The sequence below is a fragment of the Haemaphysalis longicornis genome, unplaced genomic scaffold (genome assembly GCF_048455015.1).
Source record: "Haemaphysalis longicornis isolate Haplotype H1 unplaced genomic scaffold, Haemaphysalis longicornis Haplotype H1 scaffold_6, whole genome shotgun sequence".
NCBI lineage: Eukaryota > Metazoa > Arthropoda > Arachnida > Ixodida > Ixodidae > Haemaphysalis > Haemaphysalis longicornis.
In genome coordinates, this window is record NW_027526407.1 from 22,282,721 (window position 1) to 22,304,452 (window position 21,732).

Below are 21,732 nucleotides of genomic sequence, written 5' to 3' on the forward strand. Positions count from 1 at the left end.
CGCCATGGTGAGGGGCGCGAGAGCGGACATTCCGCGTTAACTCACGGCTCCAGCTTGACACGCAGCATGGGAGATAGACAAAAAAACACGAACGCGCAAGCGCGCCACATCGAATAGCTGGACAAAACACTGTAAATTGTTTCTGATAGTATTCGTAAAGCGGCCCCTACAAGAGGGTGACTGCCCGAGATGCTGTGTTGCGAGACAAGCTCTGAAACGGGTTGTGCACGATTCCACCTAATCCCAACTCCGCCGTTCCAGTCCAACTGTGCCCTTTCACTCGCGGGCTTGCCCCCCTTTTTAAACACCCCGCGTTCTAAGCGACACTGCACGCTGCTCCCTTTCCTCTTCTCCCGCAAAGGAGGGCTTTAAAAGGAGGGGCAGGGGGGCGCCGCCTCGCCGTGACTTATGGCACTGCGCTGTAAAAAAGAAGTAGAAGAAAGTGGTTGTTGGGCTGGCCGCTTGTTTTTGGTGCTGCGAGGAATTTTCAGGGCCACGTAGCAGCAGCGCGGCCCTGACAGCAGAGCGGCAGGACTGTTCCATGGTTCCCAATTGGCCGCAGTGGAGGCATAGTGGCGACGCTTTTCTGCCTAAGAGGTGGCTGCTTTGACTGGCTCTCGGCCTCTTCGTTGCCGTTCAGGCCGACGTGCGAAGGCACGGCCTTCGTGGGCACGGCCTCCTTTGATGTCGCGTAGCTTTCTGGCAAGCTAGTGCACGAGCTTGGAACGGTAGAGGGTTGAAGTGAAATGGTGCTGTTAAGACGGAACCAGCTGAATGTAGTAGAAAGAATTGCCTGGAATACGTTGTAAGGGCGATAAATGGCAGCCATATGCACTACCCAACGGAACATTATCATACGTGATACGACTGATGCTATGTAGTGCACGGTAGGCACATGATCAAATGGAAACAAATTGAAATGGCAAATGAACCAAAACAATTTACTGAAAATGGCTATTAAAGCAACAGATGCTCAGACTGGATAAAACAAGCAAAGAATATTCTATAAACGGACGTTCCTAAAAGAGGCGTTCAATAAAGTGTCGGGAAACTTGATCTGAACGGCCGATAGGTAATAGAACCTGGTCCGTCTAACTACTTGGGAAACAGTTTTAAAAGGTGATATTTCTGCCATTCCCTTAACATAGAACAATAGCGGAAATTTACATAATATGTTTTCTGTCTGAAATGACATCCAATCACAGTTTTATTGTTGCGATGCCTGTAAAACGAGTAATCTTAGTGCTACTCCAATTTGCTACTCCAATCAGGCCACGGTGATTTGACCGGTTGAGCCCACTAATTTGGGTTACGGAAATCGGAAAAGGTTTTGGGTTGCATTATTACTGGTGGACAAAAAAAAATGCGTGGCATCACTGTCTGAAAACGCTCATATTCCACATACAAAGACGCCTTTCTTGCGCCCATACACCAAAAGATAAGAAAAAAAGGGCCGACTGAACAAAAAAAGTTTCCACAGTTTCAAATCAGGAACTTAAATAAAACGATTAAGTTTTAGGTAAATGGTCGCATCAGCATACTTAATAGTTCCTGGTTGGCTGTATAACTTTACAGAAGAGCAGAAATGTCAGTTTTAGCAAAAGCAATTAGCAGAAGCAACGCATTGACTTGTTATATTAGCGCAAATAGAGATAATTGGTCGAACGAGATTACAAAAAAATAAAACGAAACAAAATATATAAAAGTGAACATACGAGATCAAAAATAGGCACCTTATGTATCTCCCCCCAAAGTGAAGATGCAAATAAAAAAAACGCCCAAAAAAGAACTACCGGTACACGAAAAGAAAAATCACAAAAACGGACCAAGCACTTAACACCCAGCGTTTTGCGAAATGTGTTATTGGCTCAGTTAACACACTCAATCGTTATATTTAACGCAATTGGAATGGGTCGAACGAAATAAGACGGAAGAATAAAAATATATATACAAGTACACTTGGAAAATCTACCATATGTTTACCCCCGAAACAAAGAGAACAATAAAAAACTCATCAAAACAACGACGGAAACACGAATAAAAATTGTGAAAACTTACCGTAGAGTGCCGTGTATTTGCACAAAAGTGCAGAATCGGTGGACGTAACACATGTAATTGTTATAACAGCGTAGATAGCGATAATTATTCGCAGGGAAAGTAAAAAAAACATGCATGCAAAAACCTTAAAAACCAAAATATACACGAACAGAACTAATGAAATCAATTTTTTTTACCTAGTATGCCACCATCACGAAGCGACGACACAATTAAAACAAGTCTTTTTTGGCTTATAAGCCGCCCTCACGAACCGACGACAAGAATAAAACAATTCTTTACAAGATGATGGAAACACGGATAAAAAATTATGAAAAGCACCATCCCCGCACTGCGCCTTGCGTCGGCGAAAATCATGATGCATAATTGGCGAAGTTGAGGCCCTTGATCGCAATTTTAGTGCAAGCGTACATTTCTCCGGTTTCTTCAGGAATCCGGAATTTGTATGTATATATAACTAACGTTTGGGTTTGGGCTTCTCTTACTGTTTTCATTTAAGCGCTGTTTCACTGTTTTATGCTTTGTATGTATTTTTAGTTTTGTTATGCTTATTAGCAAACTTCTGCAAAAAAGTATACATTATTGGCGGAAAGAAACAAATGAAAACTTCAAAACAATAAGATAGCTCAACTTAATTTGCTACAAAAAAATTCATCATGAATACAAGTGGCGTAAGAATCGTGTGCATTTCTATACAATTCTCTGAATGTTTGCATATCTGTCAACATTTCAATAATAATCTATGCTGAGTGAAACATGAACAGGCTGCGCTTTAATTATGGCGCTGCACATGAACTGTGCCAACGGTGTCAAAATTGTGGTGAGCACCGTGAGCTGTCATCGGTCGAATACACCGTCCTTCTGCCGTCGTTCTTGGGATGCATATTATACTTAGTTGTCCTGACTTTCACACTTTATCTCCTTCAGCGCTCCACGGGAGACGATTCCGAGTGCACACGTAGTCATTCTGCAGTAAGGATTTATTTATTTATTTATTTATTTATTTATTTATTTATTTATTTATTTATTTATTTATTTATTTATATCACTACAATCGCCCAAAGGGCATTATTGTAGGAGATACATAGAAGAATGTGTACAGTCCGAAAATGGACTCATCAATCTCACGCTAATGCAACAAATATACAAGCATAAAATATAGACATTAATTAAAAGATCACAGCCAAGAGTGTTGCTCTACAGCAAAGGAACGTCGAAGACAAAGGAAAAAAATTAAAAAAGGAAAGAAGTTTGGAAAAGGCGAAGGAAGAGAAAAAAACGGGCATCGTATGAAACCAATCAAACGGGTAATAAAAATATTGTAATAAGCAGCACTACGCAGTAGTAATAAAATATACAAAAAAAAACAAATAAAAACAGGAACAAATTCACGGCAATTGAAGTATTGCTGCGTTGTGTGTGTTACAACGTTATCTGCTACAATATCCTGTCACTAAAAGTTCTGCCCTGGCGGGGTTTTCAGAGTTATTTTTAAAGAAGAAAGATAGAGAGAAGAAAGAACAAATTCAAGGCGAAAAAGCAGTAAATAATAAACAATCCGCACACAGGAACAGAATGCAGTTTTACGCACCCTGACTGCGCTTTCTTTTACCTCTCCCCTTCCTCTGTTTTCGGTTTTGCTCGGCAAAACAGAGGGGCTGCTCCGCTCACTAAAACTAGACTCACAAACTAAAACTCACAAAAAAAAAAGAACGTCGCCGTAGCCCTCCTTCCCCTTGACCAGAAGCCTTCCGCTTCCAAACAAGTTCACAAAGGCCGCGCCCACCCGAGAGGCCCCCGCGGGGAGAGGGGCCAACAGTTTCAAGGGTGGTTCTGGCACGGGTAAAGTCGCACGCAGGGGAAAGGAAAGAGGGAAGTTCCCCGCGTGTCACTTGCCACGCGGGGGAATCGGCACAGTGATTTCGGAACGGGAGGATGGCCCGCGCGGGGCGCGTGCTACAACCCTCTGAAACCTATCCTGCTATGTGAAAAAATATAGCAGGTAGCATTATAGCTGCTTTGCAGATAATCTCGCAACACAAGACCTCGGGCAGTCATGGGTTTGGCAGCGCTGTTTTGCAGACACTATAATAATAATTTACAATTTACAGGGTTTTGTGCAACATATGCAAAGCGGCGCTCCTCGACATGGGGCCCACCAACAAGTCCCCCTCTAATTGTTTCAAACCCTCCCTGCCCTCCACATTTCCTAAAATAAAGTCTTGTTATTACTATTACCGCCCAAGAAGGGAGCACACTCGAAGGCAATAACGTGTGAACGCGGGAGAGAGCAACATTAAAGTGGCTGGTGGGTTGTTTTCGGCTAACCAGACAGTCAACGTTATACAGGCGGCGTCGTCTGTGCTTGCGTACTTGCACTCCATCTGATTTGTAATATCTTGCCCGTGTACACACCCCAGATGACGTCAGAAAAGAAAAAAAAAATGGTCGCGTATCTGATGGCATAGAAGCTAATTAGGTTGAAAGAAGATAGCGCCCGCGCTACCCGACAAACCAAATGACTTCCCCTTAACTCCCCTCTAATATTTCCTTCCCTCCGCTTTTTTAGCCACTCGAAAAGGCACGCAAAGCTTTATTTAGCTCAGTGAAAACGAAAACGAATCCCATCTAAGCAAATCAAAACACAGAACCATGGAAATGAAAACGAATAACCATTGACTGATCACAACTAAACCCTTTTCTTTTGCCGCGCTTTACCCGAATGCACGGCGGAGCGAACAAAGCGCAGCCTACCCATGCCGCAGCCGACGGCATGCGTAGGTAAGAGCACTCGTCAGAAGACGGGTCAGCGGTTTCTCCAAAGTGTACCTATGATGTGGCGTGATGCGCCGCGCCAGCTACGCTGAGGAGCGACATCTGCGTGCGAAGAGTAAGAAAGAGGGGAATATAAAGAAGTAGGGTATCGTGGGAGGACGCTTATGGCGCCATGTATTGTGGCGATGGAGGGAAAAAAAGTGTAGGAGGGAGCATCACGTGACAATCGTGAAGCCTAGTCATAAAAAAGAAAAAGGAAAAACTGTTGGGAGATGCACCCCTTACATGACAGGCAAGCTGAAGTTCTTGGCGCCTCATGCGGCCGCCCGTCCGCCCACGCTGCATGCGTGGGCTGGCCGCCACGCACGCAGGCTGATCGCGCCGTTGGCTCATCGTGCAGGCAAAGCGGTCGGACGGGAGAGACAGAAAACGTCTATATTTATTGAGCTTCGGGATCCGTCGAAGTTCACTCCGCAGTCGAGTGTTGTGTGCCGCCGCTGTGCAGCAGTGGAAATGACAGAGTACGACACCCGTGCCTTATATTTTATTCCACAAAACACACAGCACTTTCTTGGCTCTGGTCATTTTAACCTTTCACCGCACAGACGTAATTTAGCATTCGTTACCCATATACCTATCGCACGGATTGAGCAGTCCTTTGTCAACCAGCCCGCGTACTGCCTGCGACGCGAGGCGAAAAATGATCCGTTCTTCCTGCGCTCGCACCCAACCTCAGTGCTTCTGCACCTTTTGTTTTCTAATGCACTGAAGGAGACAGTAACGTAACATAGACGTCACCACGACAATTGTGGCACGTACAACGAGCCACCATGCCAGAGCACCGATAAGGCGAGCGTAGGCAAATGTGCACGCAAGCAAAACCAAAGCTTTTCGCACCACCTCTCAGTTGACTGGACACTCGATACAGGGCTATGGTGTAAAGGGAAGGTGGCGGGATAACTCCTAGCAGAATTCCAAACGCAATCGTCAAAGCACACCTGGCAAACACCACGCATCCGTGAGCCACTCCTTGCTTGTAAATGTTTACAGCGGCGCGTTCGAGCAAGGCCGGTCGTGGTTCTAGCGGTAAGCGTCAAATTCGGCTCTCAGCTCGTGAAGGTGCTTCCTGAGCATGGGGTCTACGTCTCGTGTCGCTTTGAACAGCGACAGTACTTCCACCATGACTTCCACGATACAAGGGCGGGAGCGCAACGCTGGCGGAAAATCTCGTACGGCGCCTTCGGCAACGCCACTTGCCTCCACCTCCACCGCCAGCCAGCCGGAGCCACTAAATGCTACCGCGGGCTTGAGAGTGATGCATCTTCCATGATTCATTGCGCGGGAGGAGCCCGAGGAGAGGAGAATGGGGCATCAGAGGAGGTTGGCTTGCCAAAGCTGGGCCGCCTGACGTCATGCTCCCTCCGAACATTTTTCTTCCTCCATGATTGTGGCGCCATCAGGCACGCCACTTGTGTGCGCATGCGGCAGAAGCGAACGAAAAGCGACAGCTGCCAGTGAGGGTGAAGGGAGAGAAGTTTGCAAGAACGCCACAGATGGCACAAGTCAGCCAACACAATCTTTGCTTCAAAAAAATTTTGCGCCAATAAAAGCTTTGTTTTCGAACAGATATCCGTGCTCTGTAATAACTTGGTAAACAATTTCTCGGGAACTTCTTTTAGGAGAGAAAACCATTTTTAGGATAACAAGCACGTCTTTGACGGCGTTTATTCCTGTGTTTGTCGCGTTAGTGGATGAGAGCACGTGTTTTGTCAAAGGAAGCCATGCAATGCGGCGGTGGGAGAAAAGGAAAGCCCCTATTGCGTTTTGTCGCTGTGTGTTTAGGCCCGGGCGACCGTGAGCTGCTTGCACCTCAAAGGCGGTGCATCGGGGGCAAAGCACGTGTTCAATGCATCACTCGCTGTGAAGGCATAGCTTAAAATATCCGCAACACCGTTCTGTTGACGCCATAGCGAGGCACGAGTAACGCGGAGGCTTTACGCAAGAAAAAATTCCAGTTGGCCGCATAGTTCGCTGGGAAGGTGTTCGCGTACCAAAGCACCATCGATTTCAAAATAGCACAAAAGAATACCGTAAGAGATTCCCTACCATTGTTTGTTCACGCGGTTCCGTGCTGTAACTCCCTTCATAAATTGGCATAGCATTGCAAGTAACAGTTGCTATAATCTCATATTGTTAGCATTCGTACACAACTCCCTTGCCTGTTGGTTGATAGTGAAGGCTTGTAGCAATCAGTATATCCCATTATGGTTTCCACGGATGCAGGGTGCCATCGCTTTTCACAATAAAACTCTCTGTCGTGGTAAGACAAGCAGTAGGGTTTGTGAAATATGACCAAACGTTGTCTGGCAACTTTATGGCTCTTCATTTCTTTTGTGTACGCATGCAGCTTCACTAAAATTCCTGTGGCTACTCATAGGCATCGAAAAAAATTGTTTTCAATTCCTAATAACAATGACTCGACGTGACGAGAAAACACGTCAATCCGTCGCTAATGCTTGCTGCGCGTAATACGTACCTGACATCAATAATGTCAATATAATATGTAGAAAGGTTAGAAATTTGCTAAAAAAAAATTCCCGCAATCGAGATCCCAAACTGTGCCTTTTTGGATGTCAGCGCAGGAAAGGAGGTCCATGCCAATCGCCTTGGCCACCAAATGTGGTCGTTGAGCCCTGTCATCCAGGTGCGGTCCCCGGGAATGCAACCGACTGTTACAAAGCCATTGTTTACTATATATACTTGGATTACTGAGTTGGCGAGTCCACCAGTGCACTGCCTCAGGATGCCACGAGGGTGCGTAGCCTGTACAATGTGACGGGTGCTAATATTAAACTTCCTTGTCTTGACCGTGGTGGTTTGCAGTGGTGCAAATGGAACCGCCAGTACGGAGTGGGGCAAAGCGTCACCGCGCCCCGTTGATGACAGCACTATACCTTCACTGCTAAAGAGTGAAATCGCGGAAACGTGGAAACGCCGATAGACACCGAGCGTGTCAGCTGCGAAACAAATCAGCAGTGGTTAGCTCGGCTATGCCAGGATATACGTAGCGTGAGCTAAGGCTCAGCTCTTTATTCTTAGGTTTCCTGGTTGTCCGCACTTAGCTGATTATCATGCTTACTGCAGCTAAAACGGCTTCCAATCCAATCCAACCCAATGCAGTCCACTCCAGTCCAGTCCACTCCAGTCCGGTCGAGTCCATTCCAGTCACTGCTCCTCGCGCATGCGTAGCACGGCTCTCCAGGAGCCACGCGAAACGGCTATCAAGCGGCTCCGGCGCAGCGTCAGACTTGGCTACTGCGCAACGGAGGCGCACAGCTGGGCACGCGCCGGCGCCAGTGCGTCTGCCGCGGCTATGACGTTACTCCTCTGGAATGCGCAGACCAGCGAATGTGCAGACCGAATTCTCTGCACAGCCGTACTCCAATTGGATTGGATTATCCAAACCTGTAGAATTCAATTCAATGCAATTATTCCAATTCAAATTCAATTTATTCTAAGCCAATCCAAGTCAAGCCAAGCCAAGCCAAGCCAATCCAATTTAATCCAATGCTCCTCGCGCTTGCTCAGAACGGCCCTTCAAGGTTTACGCGAAACTGCTCAACCTCGGCCTGTGTAGCTTACGCTACAAAAGACAACTGAAGGAGGCCAAATCTGGCATGGCTGGGGCCAACACTTACGAACCGGAAGTGACAGGGCATTGATTAAATGCAGCCAAAAAGTGACCGTACAGGGGTATCACCAGTGCAGAGCAAACAGAATAGGTAAAAACACGTTATACCAAGCGCCGCAGGGAACAAAGAGCACACTGAGGCGATTGCCAAGCAGAAGGGATACAAGCATAAAATATCAACCGTCCCCACGAACGACGAGCTCATTTCGGCGAGGAACAACTCCAGACAAAGCTCAACGACGCCGCCAAATAGCACCGTCCACAATGCGCCGACGCCAGTCATCGGAAACAAAAGCGTGAGAACTTTGCAGCGAAATTCATACTTAAGATATGAAGCCACGTGCTATTGAATTTTTTTTAAAAAGAGATAAACAATGCAGATTTTTGGTCTACGTCATAAAACACACTATTTTAGGCCCATGAGAGCCTTTTAAAGTATGTCCTATTTTTGTTTAAATTTTAATTTAAAAACTGTATTAAATGTGGGTCTCACGCCAACACTCGTAAGTATAATTTAACTTCATAAAAACACAAAGTTTTTGGTACTGGTATATGGGAGGTTTTGGGCTGTGCAATGATCCAAAAGTAATAAGATCAGACGAATTCTTGAAACATAGTCATGAAATAACCAAAAAACTGAACGTTTCAATTGGGTGGGCCCTTGATTAAAAAGGTGGCCATATCAAAACTTGTGGCTCGATTTTATTTCTTGAGGTTCGTGGCACACACAATATTGTGAGGAAGAATTCTGACAGGTACCAATATTAGTATTTATTAGGAAAACAGTTATGAATGTTCGCGTGTGGAGATACCGCGAAAAAGTAGGTTCGGGGAAAATCAACAAAAAAAAAAATTCAAGCATGTGCAGTCCTTACTTAAGATGATCAGGAGAGCTAAGACTCCTCACACTTGTGGCTGCTTCCTTCTTGGGTTTCGTTCGTGTCTGATTTTGCTCGTGTGGCACCTCGCCTTTTTTCTAGCTTGCTTTGCACTATCAGTGCTCTGACGGGAGGCCTTTGCGATTCGCGGCTGATTATTCGCTTTTCGTATTTGGTTTTTCGTTTTATGCGTCTTTGGACTCTGAACTTCCCTATACTTTGGCTGCCAGTAAGGAAAAGTAAGCGGCAGCAGGTAAGCACATCCGGAGCTCCTTGGACACGCGCATGAAGGTGCCAGAATATAAGCATCACGTCCGAAACACCGCACATCTGCCTGAGGAGGAGTGTGATTTTAATTGATAATTAAAGTGTTGAAAACACTATTAAGGACTTATTAGATTTTTGTACTTGATACGATTGTTAAATAAGAAGCTAGGAACTCCAAACCAAGCCATTTTTGTGTGGCACACAAAACTGGCAGTTTCACTTTCTGTTTCGTAAACGCCTAGTGGGCATATATATTTTTAGGTATCTTTGAAAAAAAAACTGTGCCGCAAAAAACTTCTCAACAAATATTTCCCTGTAAATTTTACATTAACAAGGGGGAAAACAAAAATAAAGGACATATTGAAAAAAATTAGTGATGTGAACTTGGCCTCACGCATTAACAGGAACATTCGTCGACTACTAAATTGCAACGCTTGGCGACGTTTGCTCAGAGTGGGATTGTGTTCAGACGCCGCAAAAACTCTCTCAATCCACTTTGACAAGCAATCTCACGCATTACCGAAACAGATCTTTGAAGCTTTATCCACTCCTTCGTACGTGAATATTGTTTGCAAGAAGGCAAAATTACGCGTCCTTTCCCAGCAACTAGTCCTACTACACACCACAACCCCCGTAATTCCTGTCCTTCAGCAAAAATCAGCGAGTGCCTCATTTCCCCCAGGTGTCTGATGTGCATGAAGCGACTGACGGGCGACGGCAAGTTCGGGATCGTGCGCCACATAATCTCTGTTGACGGTAATTAGATCGTCACTCCGCTCCTACAGTGTCTGCTAACACCAGAACATCCTTGCGCATCATTTAGACACCTTCGAAATAACAATTTGTGGGGTTTGTTTTGTTTCAGACTTTGCACAGGGACTATTACACTTGGTTTCTTACATTTCAAAATGATCCTAAGCACCTCTGTTGCATGGGCACGCACACCACACTGGAGGCCCAAAGGAATAATGTTACGTCAGTTAGTAATATAAAGTGTGCACCAAAAGTTCTTACGCCGGCATTAATGTCCTTCCCTTTCATGTGAAAAAGTGTCGCCACCGCGTACGGTAAAGCCCCCGTCCCCATACTCACCTGCACAGCGAAATAATGAAAATTCACCGCGGCAGGTTGCACAACACGTATGAAGTTGCAGCTTGGCAGAACATAAGTTGTATAACTTTTGAGGCTTCTTCAGCCCAGATGACAGCTGTCCACCTCTTGCAATGCACGACCGTATCTCGCTCGAGCAGGTCATGTAACGAGTTTTAATTAGCCGTGAACTTGACGGGCTCTTTAGCCTTCTGCGGCCGCTGAAAATTATGGCCCATATCTGCCCTGTATTAGAGCGCCGCCGAGCGGGCGGCACAGTCTTGAAGCATCCGGAAGCGCAGTGGACGGGCGAGGAAAAATTACTGGCTCTAAAATTGTCGCATCCACTCTGGTAAAGCTTAGCTACGCGCTAATTAATATTAAACTGGTAGATAAGAGCGTGAAATGACGAGTACTGTTAGAAGCGTCAGTGTAATGCCATGAGTGGCACGGGCGCGAGATATACGGCTGAAGCCAGAATTAACGTCATGCGAGAGGACGAGCGTGTACTCTGATTAAATAGGTCGTGTCATATTAGTTTATTCATTAATCCAATCTGTAAATTGCTTCCTCTAGGCGGGTAGCTGCAAGCCGAAGAGGCCGCTTATTTAGAAATTGTAGTTGCCACGGCGTTCAACCGTTATTTTTAAAACTTTTCCCCAAACTGATGCGCGTCGGAAAGTTCGGGATCGTGCGCCACAATCTCGGTTGACGCTAACCAGATGGCCACGTTGTCGATACTTTTAGCAGTGCGTGAACATTTAAAGAGGGCATTTTCGTTACCAAATACTTGGTTTTTAAAGCACTTTAAGCACCATTATTGTATGAAAAACTAGTATGCTTATTTATTCATCCGATAGATATCTGAGGTTAATGTGTCACCGGTTCTGCATTTTAGTGAGTTATTTAAGTAATAAATTCCAAGCTCGGCAACATTTCGGTTCAGATGCAGTGAAAAGATTAAAACAGACCAAATACCGTTATCATGACTCAAGTTACCAAACCAAATTAACCAAAAATTTAAATGTTTCAGCAACCTGTAACATGTAGGAACGTGGTAGATTCTGTCTCCCTGAAGTCTTTTTTCTTTAATGGTTTTGTTTTTTCTTACCTTATCTAACTTCCGGAATCTTTGTTGATTGAAACACGTGATTTAGTGAAAGTTGCCGGAATATGAGCATACTGTCTTTGAGTTGCAACAGATGTTGTGTAAAGTAAACTTCGTTTGCCTGCACGACAGGTATCCCCAAATTTCACTTTATTCCGGCAAAAAAACAAATTTAAGTGCGGAAAAAGCTACCTCCACTTTCGAAATTACGTTATAGTTTTCACACAGACTGAAAAAATAGCTTCTAGGGAAACCAATATTACGCTTGCATTAGAAGGCCCTGTTGGGGGTCGATGTAACGGGAAAGAATCGAAGCAGCAGTTTCGCTTTGCCCTAGAGTGAAGAAATAATTCTTGTAGCCAAAACTGGTACAAAATATGATCCGAAAGCTATACATTCTTCATTACACCAAAATTTTAGTTCGCAGTAAGCGGGCGATTATCCCAAAATGGCAGACGGCTCACAAGGAATACACTCCAAGAAAGAAAACTTAGGTGAATTTAAACCTGGGGTGTATGAAACACGCGTCAAACGCGCATACTTCGGCCGTTGCTACTAGCCTGCTAAGGGTGGACCTAGTGATTGCGCTGTGGCCTTCTATTTAGGAACCCGTCTTAGAGACATGTTCTCAAGCCAAGCAGAGTAACTTGAGCACGCCAATTATAGGAGCAAAGCAAGTATCCGCCAATAGCGTATACATAGATATACAAGGCCAAACAAATGAAAATACAACAATAAAACGATGTGATAGGTGAAATTACTATCATAATGCCCATACCCAATCGCATAAAGGATGCAGCTGTAATTTGAGCAGGCTAATTACAAAAGTACCAAATCCCTTTTACACGACTAGCGTACATATAGGCGTAACAATTGAATTGACCACGCCTCTTAGTCACAATAACACAGAAAACAAGAAAAACATTAAATGGGAATTGTATCATGATTGATGGTAATGAGAGGCCGCAATCGCACAATTGGGCGCATTTGTTGAAACTTGTGCTGTAGGCACGGAGCAAGAATTATTGAAGAGGCGAAAGAGGGCTTGCTCCGGCGGCGCTATAAAATCACGGCACCGACGGCGCTATAAAAGCACGGCACCAACGCGCCCTCTGTCGCGTGGAGCCAAAGGGAAAGGTCAATCAGTGCATAGCCCACTGCCGTCGAGGGCAGATGACGCCGACAAATCCCTCGCGCGACTTGACTCGCATTGGAATTGGTTCGTAGCTCTGGAAGAAGCCTTGGCGTGTCAAACATTGTTGTCGTAAGACGAAAGGGCTTTGATTTTTTTTAGAACGCGAAATCTACAATAAAAAAAAATGTGGGTGAGAATATAGGTATGATTAGTTCCAGTGAATTATGGTTCTTATCCTCTATGCCGTTAGTTCATATTTAGACACTCCTAACATCGCCGCCCTGCCAGTGCAACATGAAAAGCGCGGGCAAATTTGAGAAGCCCACGACAGGCAAGAGCGAGAGTGAACCACTCGTGGCGGGATGGCGGCGCCAGAACACGTCGTCTGCTCCGGGATTCCTTCTAGTGCTTCGTTTCAAGCGCGGTACGGCTTGTAACTAGTGCAGCATTTATTAATAACTGCTGCTAAAATGTCGAGCACTGCTATTTATTTACTTTACAGAAAGAAATTGTCGCGACGGCGACAGAGAGAAGCGAAAACACACGTCTGCACGCTACAGCGCCGTGGACCCAAACTGGGGTCCCCGCTTTATTCCACGCTCGTGCCCAGCGCGCACCGCAAGCGCGTGGTCAGCACTCGCCACTCGTGGCTCAGCCCCAGCGTCATCGTTCCTGGAGCGTGCCCGTTTGCGGCAGCAGACGACGCAAGCTGCTGGGGCGCCGCCACATAGGGGCAAAACCGGCGAGCTCGAGGGTTGCGAGGCGGCGGCGAGCTGTAACCAGCCGAGGCGACAAGCTCCTCCAAGTTTTGCATGCGCTCTCGGAGAGCGGCGAGGTCGTCGGATAGCGTTGAGGGCAAAGGAGTAGCAGGCGCCGCCAGGGTGGTATGGTCGGAAGATTGAGCGGATGCCACCGTGGACAAAGGCGGATGCAACGTGGCGACTTCCATTATCTTGTCAGCATGCGCGGCCAACGCGGATAAGGGAAGGTCAGAAGCAGTCGCGAGGATCATCTGCACAGAAGAGGGGAGCCGTCGCAGGAAAAGTTCCTTCAACAAACGGGAGTCCGTGGCAGAAGGTGCGTCGCCGAGCAGGGTTTGCAGTTCGTGAAGGAGCTGCGAAGGTCGACGGTCACCCAACTACTCTGCAGAAAGCAGCCCCTGGAAACGCTGCCGTTCCGAAGGGCTCGTGCGGCTCAAGATGGCAGCCTTCAACGTGTCGTAAGGGTTCGTGGTAGGCGGGTTGGCAAGGATGTCACGAACCTCAACCGCGATCTCAATAGGCAGTGACTGTAGTAGATGGTTGAAGCGGGTCTCTTGCGACGTGATGTGACTCACTCGGAAGCTTGCCTCGGCTTGAAGGAACCACACGTCGGGGTGCTTAGCGCTGAAGGGGGGCAAACGGCAAGCGACGGCGGAGATGCCAGGTGAAGAGGCAGCGGAGGACACAGAAGGACCGCTGGCGTCGCGGGGAGGGTCCATTCTGAGTACGTGGCTCCACTGCAACGTCCGGGTCACCAATGTCGCGACGGCGACAGAGAGAAGCGAAAACACACGTCTGCACGCTACAGCGCCGTGGACCCAAACTGGGGTCCCCGCTTTATTCCACGCTCGTGCCCAGCGCGCACCGCAAGCGCGTGGTCAGCACTCGCCACTCGTGGCTCAGCCCCAGCGTCATCGTTCCTGGAGCGTGCCCGTTTGCGGCAGCAGACGACGCAAGCTACTGGGGCGCCGCCACAAAATCTTACAATTTTCACAATATATTCGATAATATTACGATTTTTGTGCATCGTGTCCGTTGAAGAACATGTAAACGATGGCAACGCGCTTGACGCGTCATCTATTGAGCTGCTCTGCAAGCGGCATTTCCCCCTCGCCAGACAGTGACATTAACTCGCCGCCCACCCGCGCTGTCCCAGCCCAGCGGATTCCCCTCCTGAAAAACTTCTTTCTCTGTTGCTGTAGGTACTGAAATTAGCCAGGAGACTTTAGTTCGGCAGCACCTTTTAAACATGGTCGCTGGCGGAAGTAAGCCTCAGCAGAAGATGAGAGGCAACAAAATGTAAGCGCGGCGAGGGTAGGTAAAGGGCAGGTTGTCGCCCTAACTAAAAATTCACGCAGCCTCAGCCGTTACGACGCACACATTACACGCCAGACATACCTATCTCTGATGGCGAAGACAGAGATGAGGTCGCTACAGAGGATGAGGTTAGCACAACGCAACTGCTGTTAGACAAGCAAGATTGGAAAAACTGAAACAAGATGTGATGTTTTTGCCTTCCTAACGTAGGCAGTATTATGTGTCTCTACGAGTTTAGTCGACGTTTTTTATCCCAAACTCACGAAAATGCGTTTTTTTATTCGAATTATACCACCAACAAAAAAAATGGGAGAGTACCTACTCACTTCACTGCAAATGTCTTAGAAACACAAAAGCATTCTGCCACCTCGGCCACGTAAATGCCTCTCTTCTCGTCCCCCCCCCCCCCCCCACTCCCAACATGCCCTCCCTTCCGACCGTCGAACGACAAACACGAAGGAGGATTGCTAAAGCCAATTCAATTTTCCCTTGGTGCGATGCTAGCATAATACTCCGAAGCCTTTTGTTAATGATGATCAAGGAACACTACACGAGATCCAGACTCGCACGAGATCTTTTCGTATTTTTGGGACAAGATACTGTTTTGAGCCCGCATTTTTATCAGCTATCAAGAACATCGACCTTACAATAATTCTTGATTGATTGTAGGGTTTAACGCGCCGGCCGAAATCATACATTAACTCTTAATTCAAAGAGCACTGCAAGCACAAGGTGTGCACTGATGGCTCGCCTCAAATTTTCCTGATGTGTTTTCTTGGTCAAAAAAGTTGACAAGTATTAACGATGTTTCGAGAATTAACCATTAAGAAAGCTTTTGGCCTTATAAACTAATCGTTCAATAATTCTAACTTTTGTTCGGATTACCTGAATCGAGGGACAGACAGACAGACAGACAGACAGACAGACAGACAGACAGACAGACAGACAGACAGACAGACAGACAGACAGACAGACAGACAGACAGACAGACAGACAGATTTTTGGGCTTAGGTTGCTAAAAAACTACATCCATCTATAAATTACACCTCTCATAATCTGTACTTAGTCAAGGACAACGGAATGAGTATATAATTTTTTTCCTGTATAAGAAGCGCAATAAAGACAGACAAAAAGTTGTAAATATTTGTATATTTATTGGGGCTACAATGTATATTTTTAGACATTTGCCTATTCGGTAAAACGGGTGCATTTGCCGCCGCACATTCAGCACGTTTAGAATGTCGCTATAACGAAAAGGTTTGGGCCGAAATGAGCTAAGAAAATAATGTTAATATATGACATATACAAGGATGAGGGCAACAATTACGTAAAAAACTCATGCTTGAAATAAAATAAACAATATGCGCTTTACCCGAAATTATAGTTGTTGCCAACTGTGGACTCTATAAAATTTAAATTATATTAGAAAATGACGGTGCAGTTTTGTTCAGTAATTTCGGATTCTTCATCTTCCTGGAATGCAGACCGTGTGTGGCGTCACCATTGCTTATCAGACAGAAACCGCACTTGCAGCGCTGCTTAGGTTAGAGAAAATGCATGCAATATACTCAAGGACAACAAAATTGCTCACGAGGAGGATACAGTGTCTGCTGTTTTCCATTCGGCGTGAAATGGTCACCATGCCGGCGAGCATACGAAAGATAAAAATATCAAAATACAAACTAATTCTTTCTGTCGCTTGAATATATGTAGATGTTTTACGAGGGAAGCGGGAAAGGGTCAGAGATTGGTCATCTATCTGCTAGATTGGATTGTAATGTAAATAAACGGCATTTGAGGGGAAAAGCGTTCCCTTTTCCTCACGTCGTATTCTCCCCGAACTGCTAAACTTCCTCACCTTCCCCTTTAAACCATTCCCCCAACCCCACTGTACTACATCCCGGTCTAAACTTCTCTATTCCTCTCACTGACTCTACAAACCTATTCCCTCTCACTGTCCTCCCTTTCTTGTACTCTTGTCTACCCCCCATTCCTTCTACCCAGTCTGTTTTGCCGATTGATGAGTGTGTAAAAGCGGGAAATGTGGTGTCTGTTTATGGTGTTAACATCGTCACAGTACTCGAAACTATATTGTAAAATAAACGACGCCGACGTGGCGCTGAATTAGTGTCGGGGTTTTTCCTTGTAGTTTGTCTTTTGTCTTCGGTTGCGCAGGTGTCTCCAGGAATGCAGTTCCTGTGCTTTCCTACTACATTCTTTCACTCCCTCCGAATTCTCCCACCCTCTTTCTGAACCTCCTTACTTTGTTGCGTCACTCCTCTCCTGTTTTCCTGTCTCCCAAACTATACTCAACTTCACCCTCCCATCGTATCCTTCGCCTTCACCATCATCCTCTTCCCTATACCCAGTTCTTGCCTTAGCAACTCCCCTTCCCATTCGAATCTCCATCATTGCTTCCGATTCATCTTCCGTGTTTTGGCTTCCCCCGTTGGGCTAACGGTAACCACCCACGGGTCACGTGATCCGTCGGTGACGCACGAACCACAATTGGTAGGTTCTTATCGGGTTAACTTAGGACCACTTGCACTTGGTGGGTTTTGGTGACGTGAACAACCGGTGCGAAGAGTGCCCATTGGCTGGTCACTGATTGGTTCTCCGGTGATAACCAACTACCCACCGATTGCCGGTGAATCAGCGAACCATTACCGAGCACGCCTAATCACAATATCTCTGATTTGGGTGACATACAGACAAGGAAATGTTCGCATTTACCCAACCCAAAAAAAGAGAATCGTGGTTAAAAGACACAAGTTAGTTCTCGCCCCGTTCATTCCAATTTACATCATGGTTGAGCTTCGTTTACAATTCGGCTGTCTGAACAAATTTCAAGGTGTACAGGAGTGCGCAACCACTGGCATAGTACCACAAATTCCTACTTTAGTGTGTTCCTTAAGCCCGCGCTAGCCCTATCACAAGTTCGTATACTTCATTCGAGAGGCGCTAAAGGCAACCGATGGGTCTTCGCGGAGTGGTCTGGTTTAAAAAAAACGAAAAATAAAGGTACCCACAATTGTCAATTTTTTCGCTGAGAAACACGCCGAGAAAGAAGAATCTAAAGCGAATCTCCGCCTGGAGACAAATAATACCAGCCGCCCCCTAACTAGTTCTTAAAAACGATTAATAATTTAGCGCCCCCTTCGCCAATAAAAAAGTGCAATAATTGAAGGTAGCATGCACAGCTTTAAATATCATGGGATACGCGATAACAGTAATGGAAAGAAATGGCGGTTCAGTTTCAAGGTAAGAATGCCGAAATGGAAACCATGCTCCAGGCATATATAACTAGCAGAAAAAACGAAGACAAGCTCAAAATCTCAGTGTCGCCATTTGCGCTGTGCGGATTCCTAGAAGATCCAAATGAATACCTAACATGTGCTAGTGCTGCTGCTGCTGCGACGTCGCAAACCATTATTAAAATATGAGTTGTGCACAGCGAAACTCAATTTAGTATGTTTAATGGTCTGGTAAGGATGCATTTCAGTTCATTTACTTGACTTAGCTGGCACTCGAGCTCAAGACGGCGGCCTTTATTAGTGCAGAACTTGGGAACGGGCTAACTAAGCTGATTTACCACAGCGAACGCTTGCGGTTTTTTTAAACCCTTTATTCTGAGACGACCATGTCTTTAATCAAAATTAGTGGCTGTTCATTCAGAGGCGCTGAAGCAATCACACGCAACTACATGAAGGATCCTCCGGTTTTTCGTCGCCTTGGTTGTAACATGCAACTCCCTCCACTTTTTTGAAGCCAGCATACTCATGAGCTGGCGGGTTTATAAAATATTAAGGCTGATTTAGAAACATGTGTAAGGGACCCTGCAATTCTTTATTAACTTTGCTTTAAATTCTAAATGTTTTCGAATTGTAGTCAACAAACAAGTCCAGTACTTAGACTAGTGCGTCACAAAGAACTAAAACAAAAAATTATTGCTCTATGCCCATCAAAGACCTTTTCTCGACTTCATAATTTTACGGGGAATTTGTCATGTATTTGAGCGTAAGCAAAACGTAAGCAATCAGTGACGTGTGCACGTATAGCTATGAAGTCAAGGGTTTGGGAGGGTACATTTGAGAGAGAAAGAGGGCACAGACCAAGTAACGAAAAAGAAAAACTTAAAAGACGTTTCGGCTCCCGCACGGGAGCCTTGTTCACATTGAATTTTATTGCAGACAAAAACGGCCTTAAGTAGGCTTTCAAACATGACGTAGGCAGCGTGCATACTTTGGGTGCAAGGTTCCGATGTTGCGATTAAACGTCTTCGGCGTTGTCTGTATTATAAGCGATTCCAAGTTAATCTTGAGGCCAAATTCTTCAGCGTAATGATGATGCGTGCATTTTACCAGTCTATCTCGTGGCCCGACTGCTCTGCATGTTCGGCGAGGGCAGTCGACGCCACTTTTTTTCGACGCCACTTTTCTCTCTCAAACGTATAGCTATGAATTATAGCTATGTTGTGAAATTAGACGTTTAGCTTATAACGATCGTGACCAAGCCATCAGATGTTGCGCATAAAGGATACAAAAATACTTTGCCTATCTTATAATCATTAGAACGGCAGCTGAGGCTGGCAAGAGAAATACATTTTTTTAAAGTGGAAGTTGGCGTCAACACCACAAAGCGATCAAGTAACGTTGACCCAAAATCTACAAAAGCGAGCGAATGGCTTCCGCAGTGCTTCCATAAGCGAAAGAAAGAGTGAAAACATTTATCCGAAGTGGTGCAGAGTTTTTTTCACAGTTCACTATTTACTACTCTTTCCGACGGGTAGTGAAGAACGTGGCAAATGCTGGCACGGATTTGCAGGTCAGGAGTGGATCCGTAATATATCATCGTGAAAATTTTCATGTCAGCGAAACCCGGGAGTTGACACCTATTGGAGCTGACGCAGAAGCGTTGTGCACTTTGTGGATTCTGTGTACTTGTTCTGGCTTGCTGGTATTTACGCTGGTATGACATTGTACTACTTTCCGCTGGTGTGCCACAGGGAAGATAAATGTAACATGCAGGGACGGTGCATTAGACAAGGTAATGTGCGATGGATGCATTCGCAGCAAGAGTTATCAAAAGCATTAGAACTCTCTCAAGGTTTTATAGTATGCTGCCGCCTAGAAAGCGGAAAGGGCTATAGGATTGTCTTTTACAGCGATGCTGTTAGCCTCTCGTTGGTCGAAAAAGAACCCGGCGGTTCTCGCCCGAGACGGCGAGCGCATACGTCAGGCTAATCAGGTGTGCAGCATAGAACTCAGTATTTGTCTAAAGAAAAAAAAAAGACATAACAAGCATCAAAACCCCATGATGGATGACAAGGCGCCTGTGAAAAATGGGAACAACACCCATGTGTACTGGCAAAGATTAGGTTTGCAGCTGTTCTCGAAACGGGAGGGCGGTTGACGCCATTCGAGTGCTAGTGCATGCGTCAGGATACGCAGCACCCAGCAGTTATCGCTTTGTACGTAGAGCGCATGCGTCATGACCCCGTATTTGCCGCCAGAGATGCCGAGCCCAAGAAACAACCCCGCCGAGACAATGAGGAACATTTCAAACTCTTCCCCATCAGCATGTGTATGGTTCTCTGGGCTGGATATCCTCTTTCGCAGGGAGAAATGGAGACCATTTTTTAGGCAATAAAATTCAATTTCATGATTTTGATAATTTTTGACAGTGGTCGCCTGCAAAATATCCCACTTTTACTGCTGTTTTTGAGAATACTTCACAGCACAAATTTAATCCACGGGTAATATACGAAACAAAAACTGATTCATCAATTGTATCCCACAATTCCAATGAATTGCAATTGTATCCTGAAAATGCACAGCTGGGCAAGAGGCTCGCCCTTACAATAAAAAACTTTGAAGGAAAGAAGGTCGACATGTCGACTGGTTCGCACGTGGCACTTTCAAATATCGCGCAAAAAAAACTCGAAAACGTCCGTTTATTCTTTTGTAGTTTGTGATGCTCTGAACGCCTAACGCTTTTTATACGGGTTATCGCTTTCTTTTTATGTTTCCCCTGTACAGTCGAACGTTTTATGACAGTAAACACGGGATCGCGTGCCGCTCAATACATCAAGAGCTCTCTGGTGAGTGGCTAGCGTGCTTTCCCAGTATGTGCGGCTGGCGGGCGCAGTCCCTGAAAGCGCATTATCACCGGCTGCCTTCTGCATTAGTTTCGTCACGCAAGTTAAATTTTTTTATCACCCAACCTGGCAGCAAAAAGCAAACGCTTTAATGTTTTCAATCCGTTTTTCACTTGATAAAAAGCCCCTCATCGGAACGTGTATTCTCTGGAATCGTTTCCAAATATCTACGGCAGCAGACAACAGCGAAATCGGCCGTTATCAGGGGGTGGATCCACCAGATGTACGAACTACGACAGTTCGCCATCCCATCGCTACACCGTTCTGCATGTACTGAGTGACACGGGCTCCCGTGTTTACTGTCACATTTGGCCGAGCTATTGAAATTGCTGGCCTTGTTGGTCCTATTATCGCAACTATTGTGTTTTGATGTAATTTTGGCTAACGTAAAACGTTTCAAACTCCCACCCGGCACAGCTGTCTCCTGAGAATATTACCCACTGTCTTGATGTCTGTGCGAGGAATGTAAGCCTAAAAAAAACGTTTCCGAATATAAGAG

General features: G+C 45.8%; 1 protein-coding gene across 1 annotated transcript in view; it reads right to left on the reverse strand.

The window, feature by feature from the left end:
- Positions 1–487: 487 nt before the first annotated feature.
- The window catches only part of LOC144142936 (uncharacterized), a 52,492-nt gene continuing 31,247 nt past the window's right edge, over positions 488–21,732 (reverse strand). Inside the window, exon 2 of the mRNA XM_077674767.1 lies at positions 488–719. Within this exon, the coding sequence (XP_077530893.1) occupies positions 488–719 (232 nt within the window). The remainder of the gene's footprint in view (positions 720–21,732) is intronic.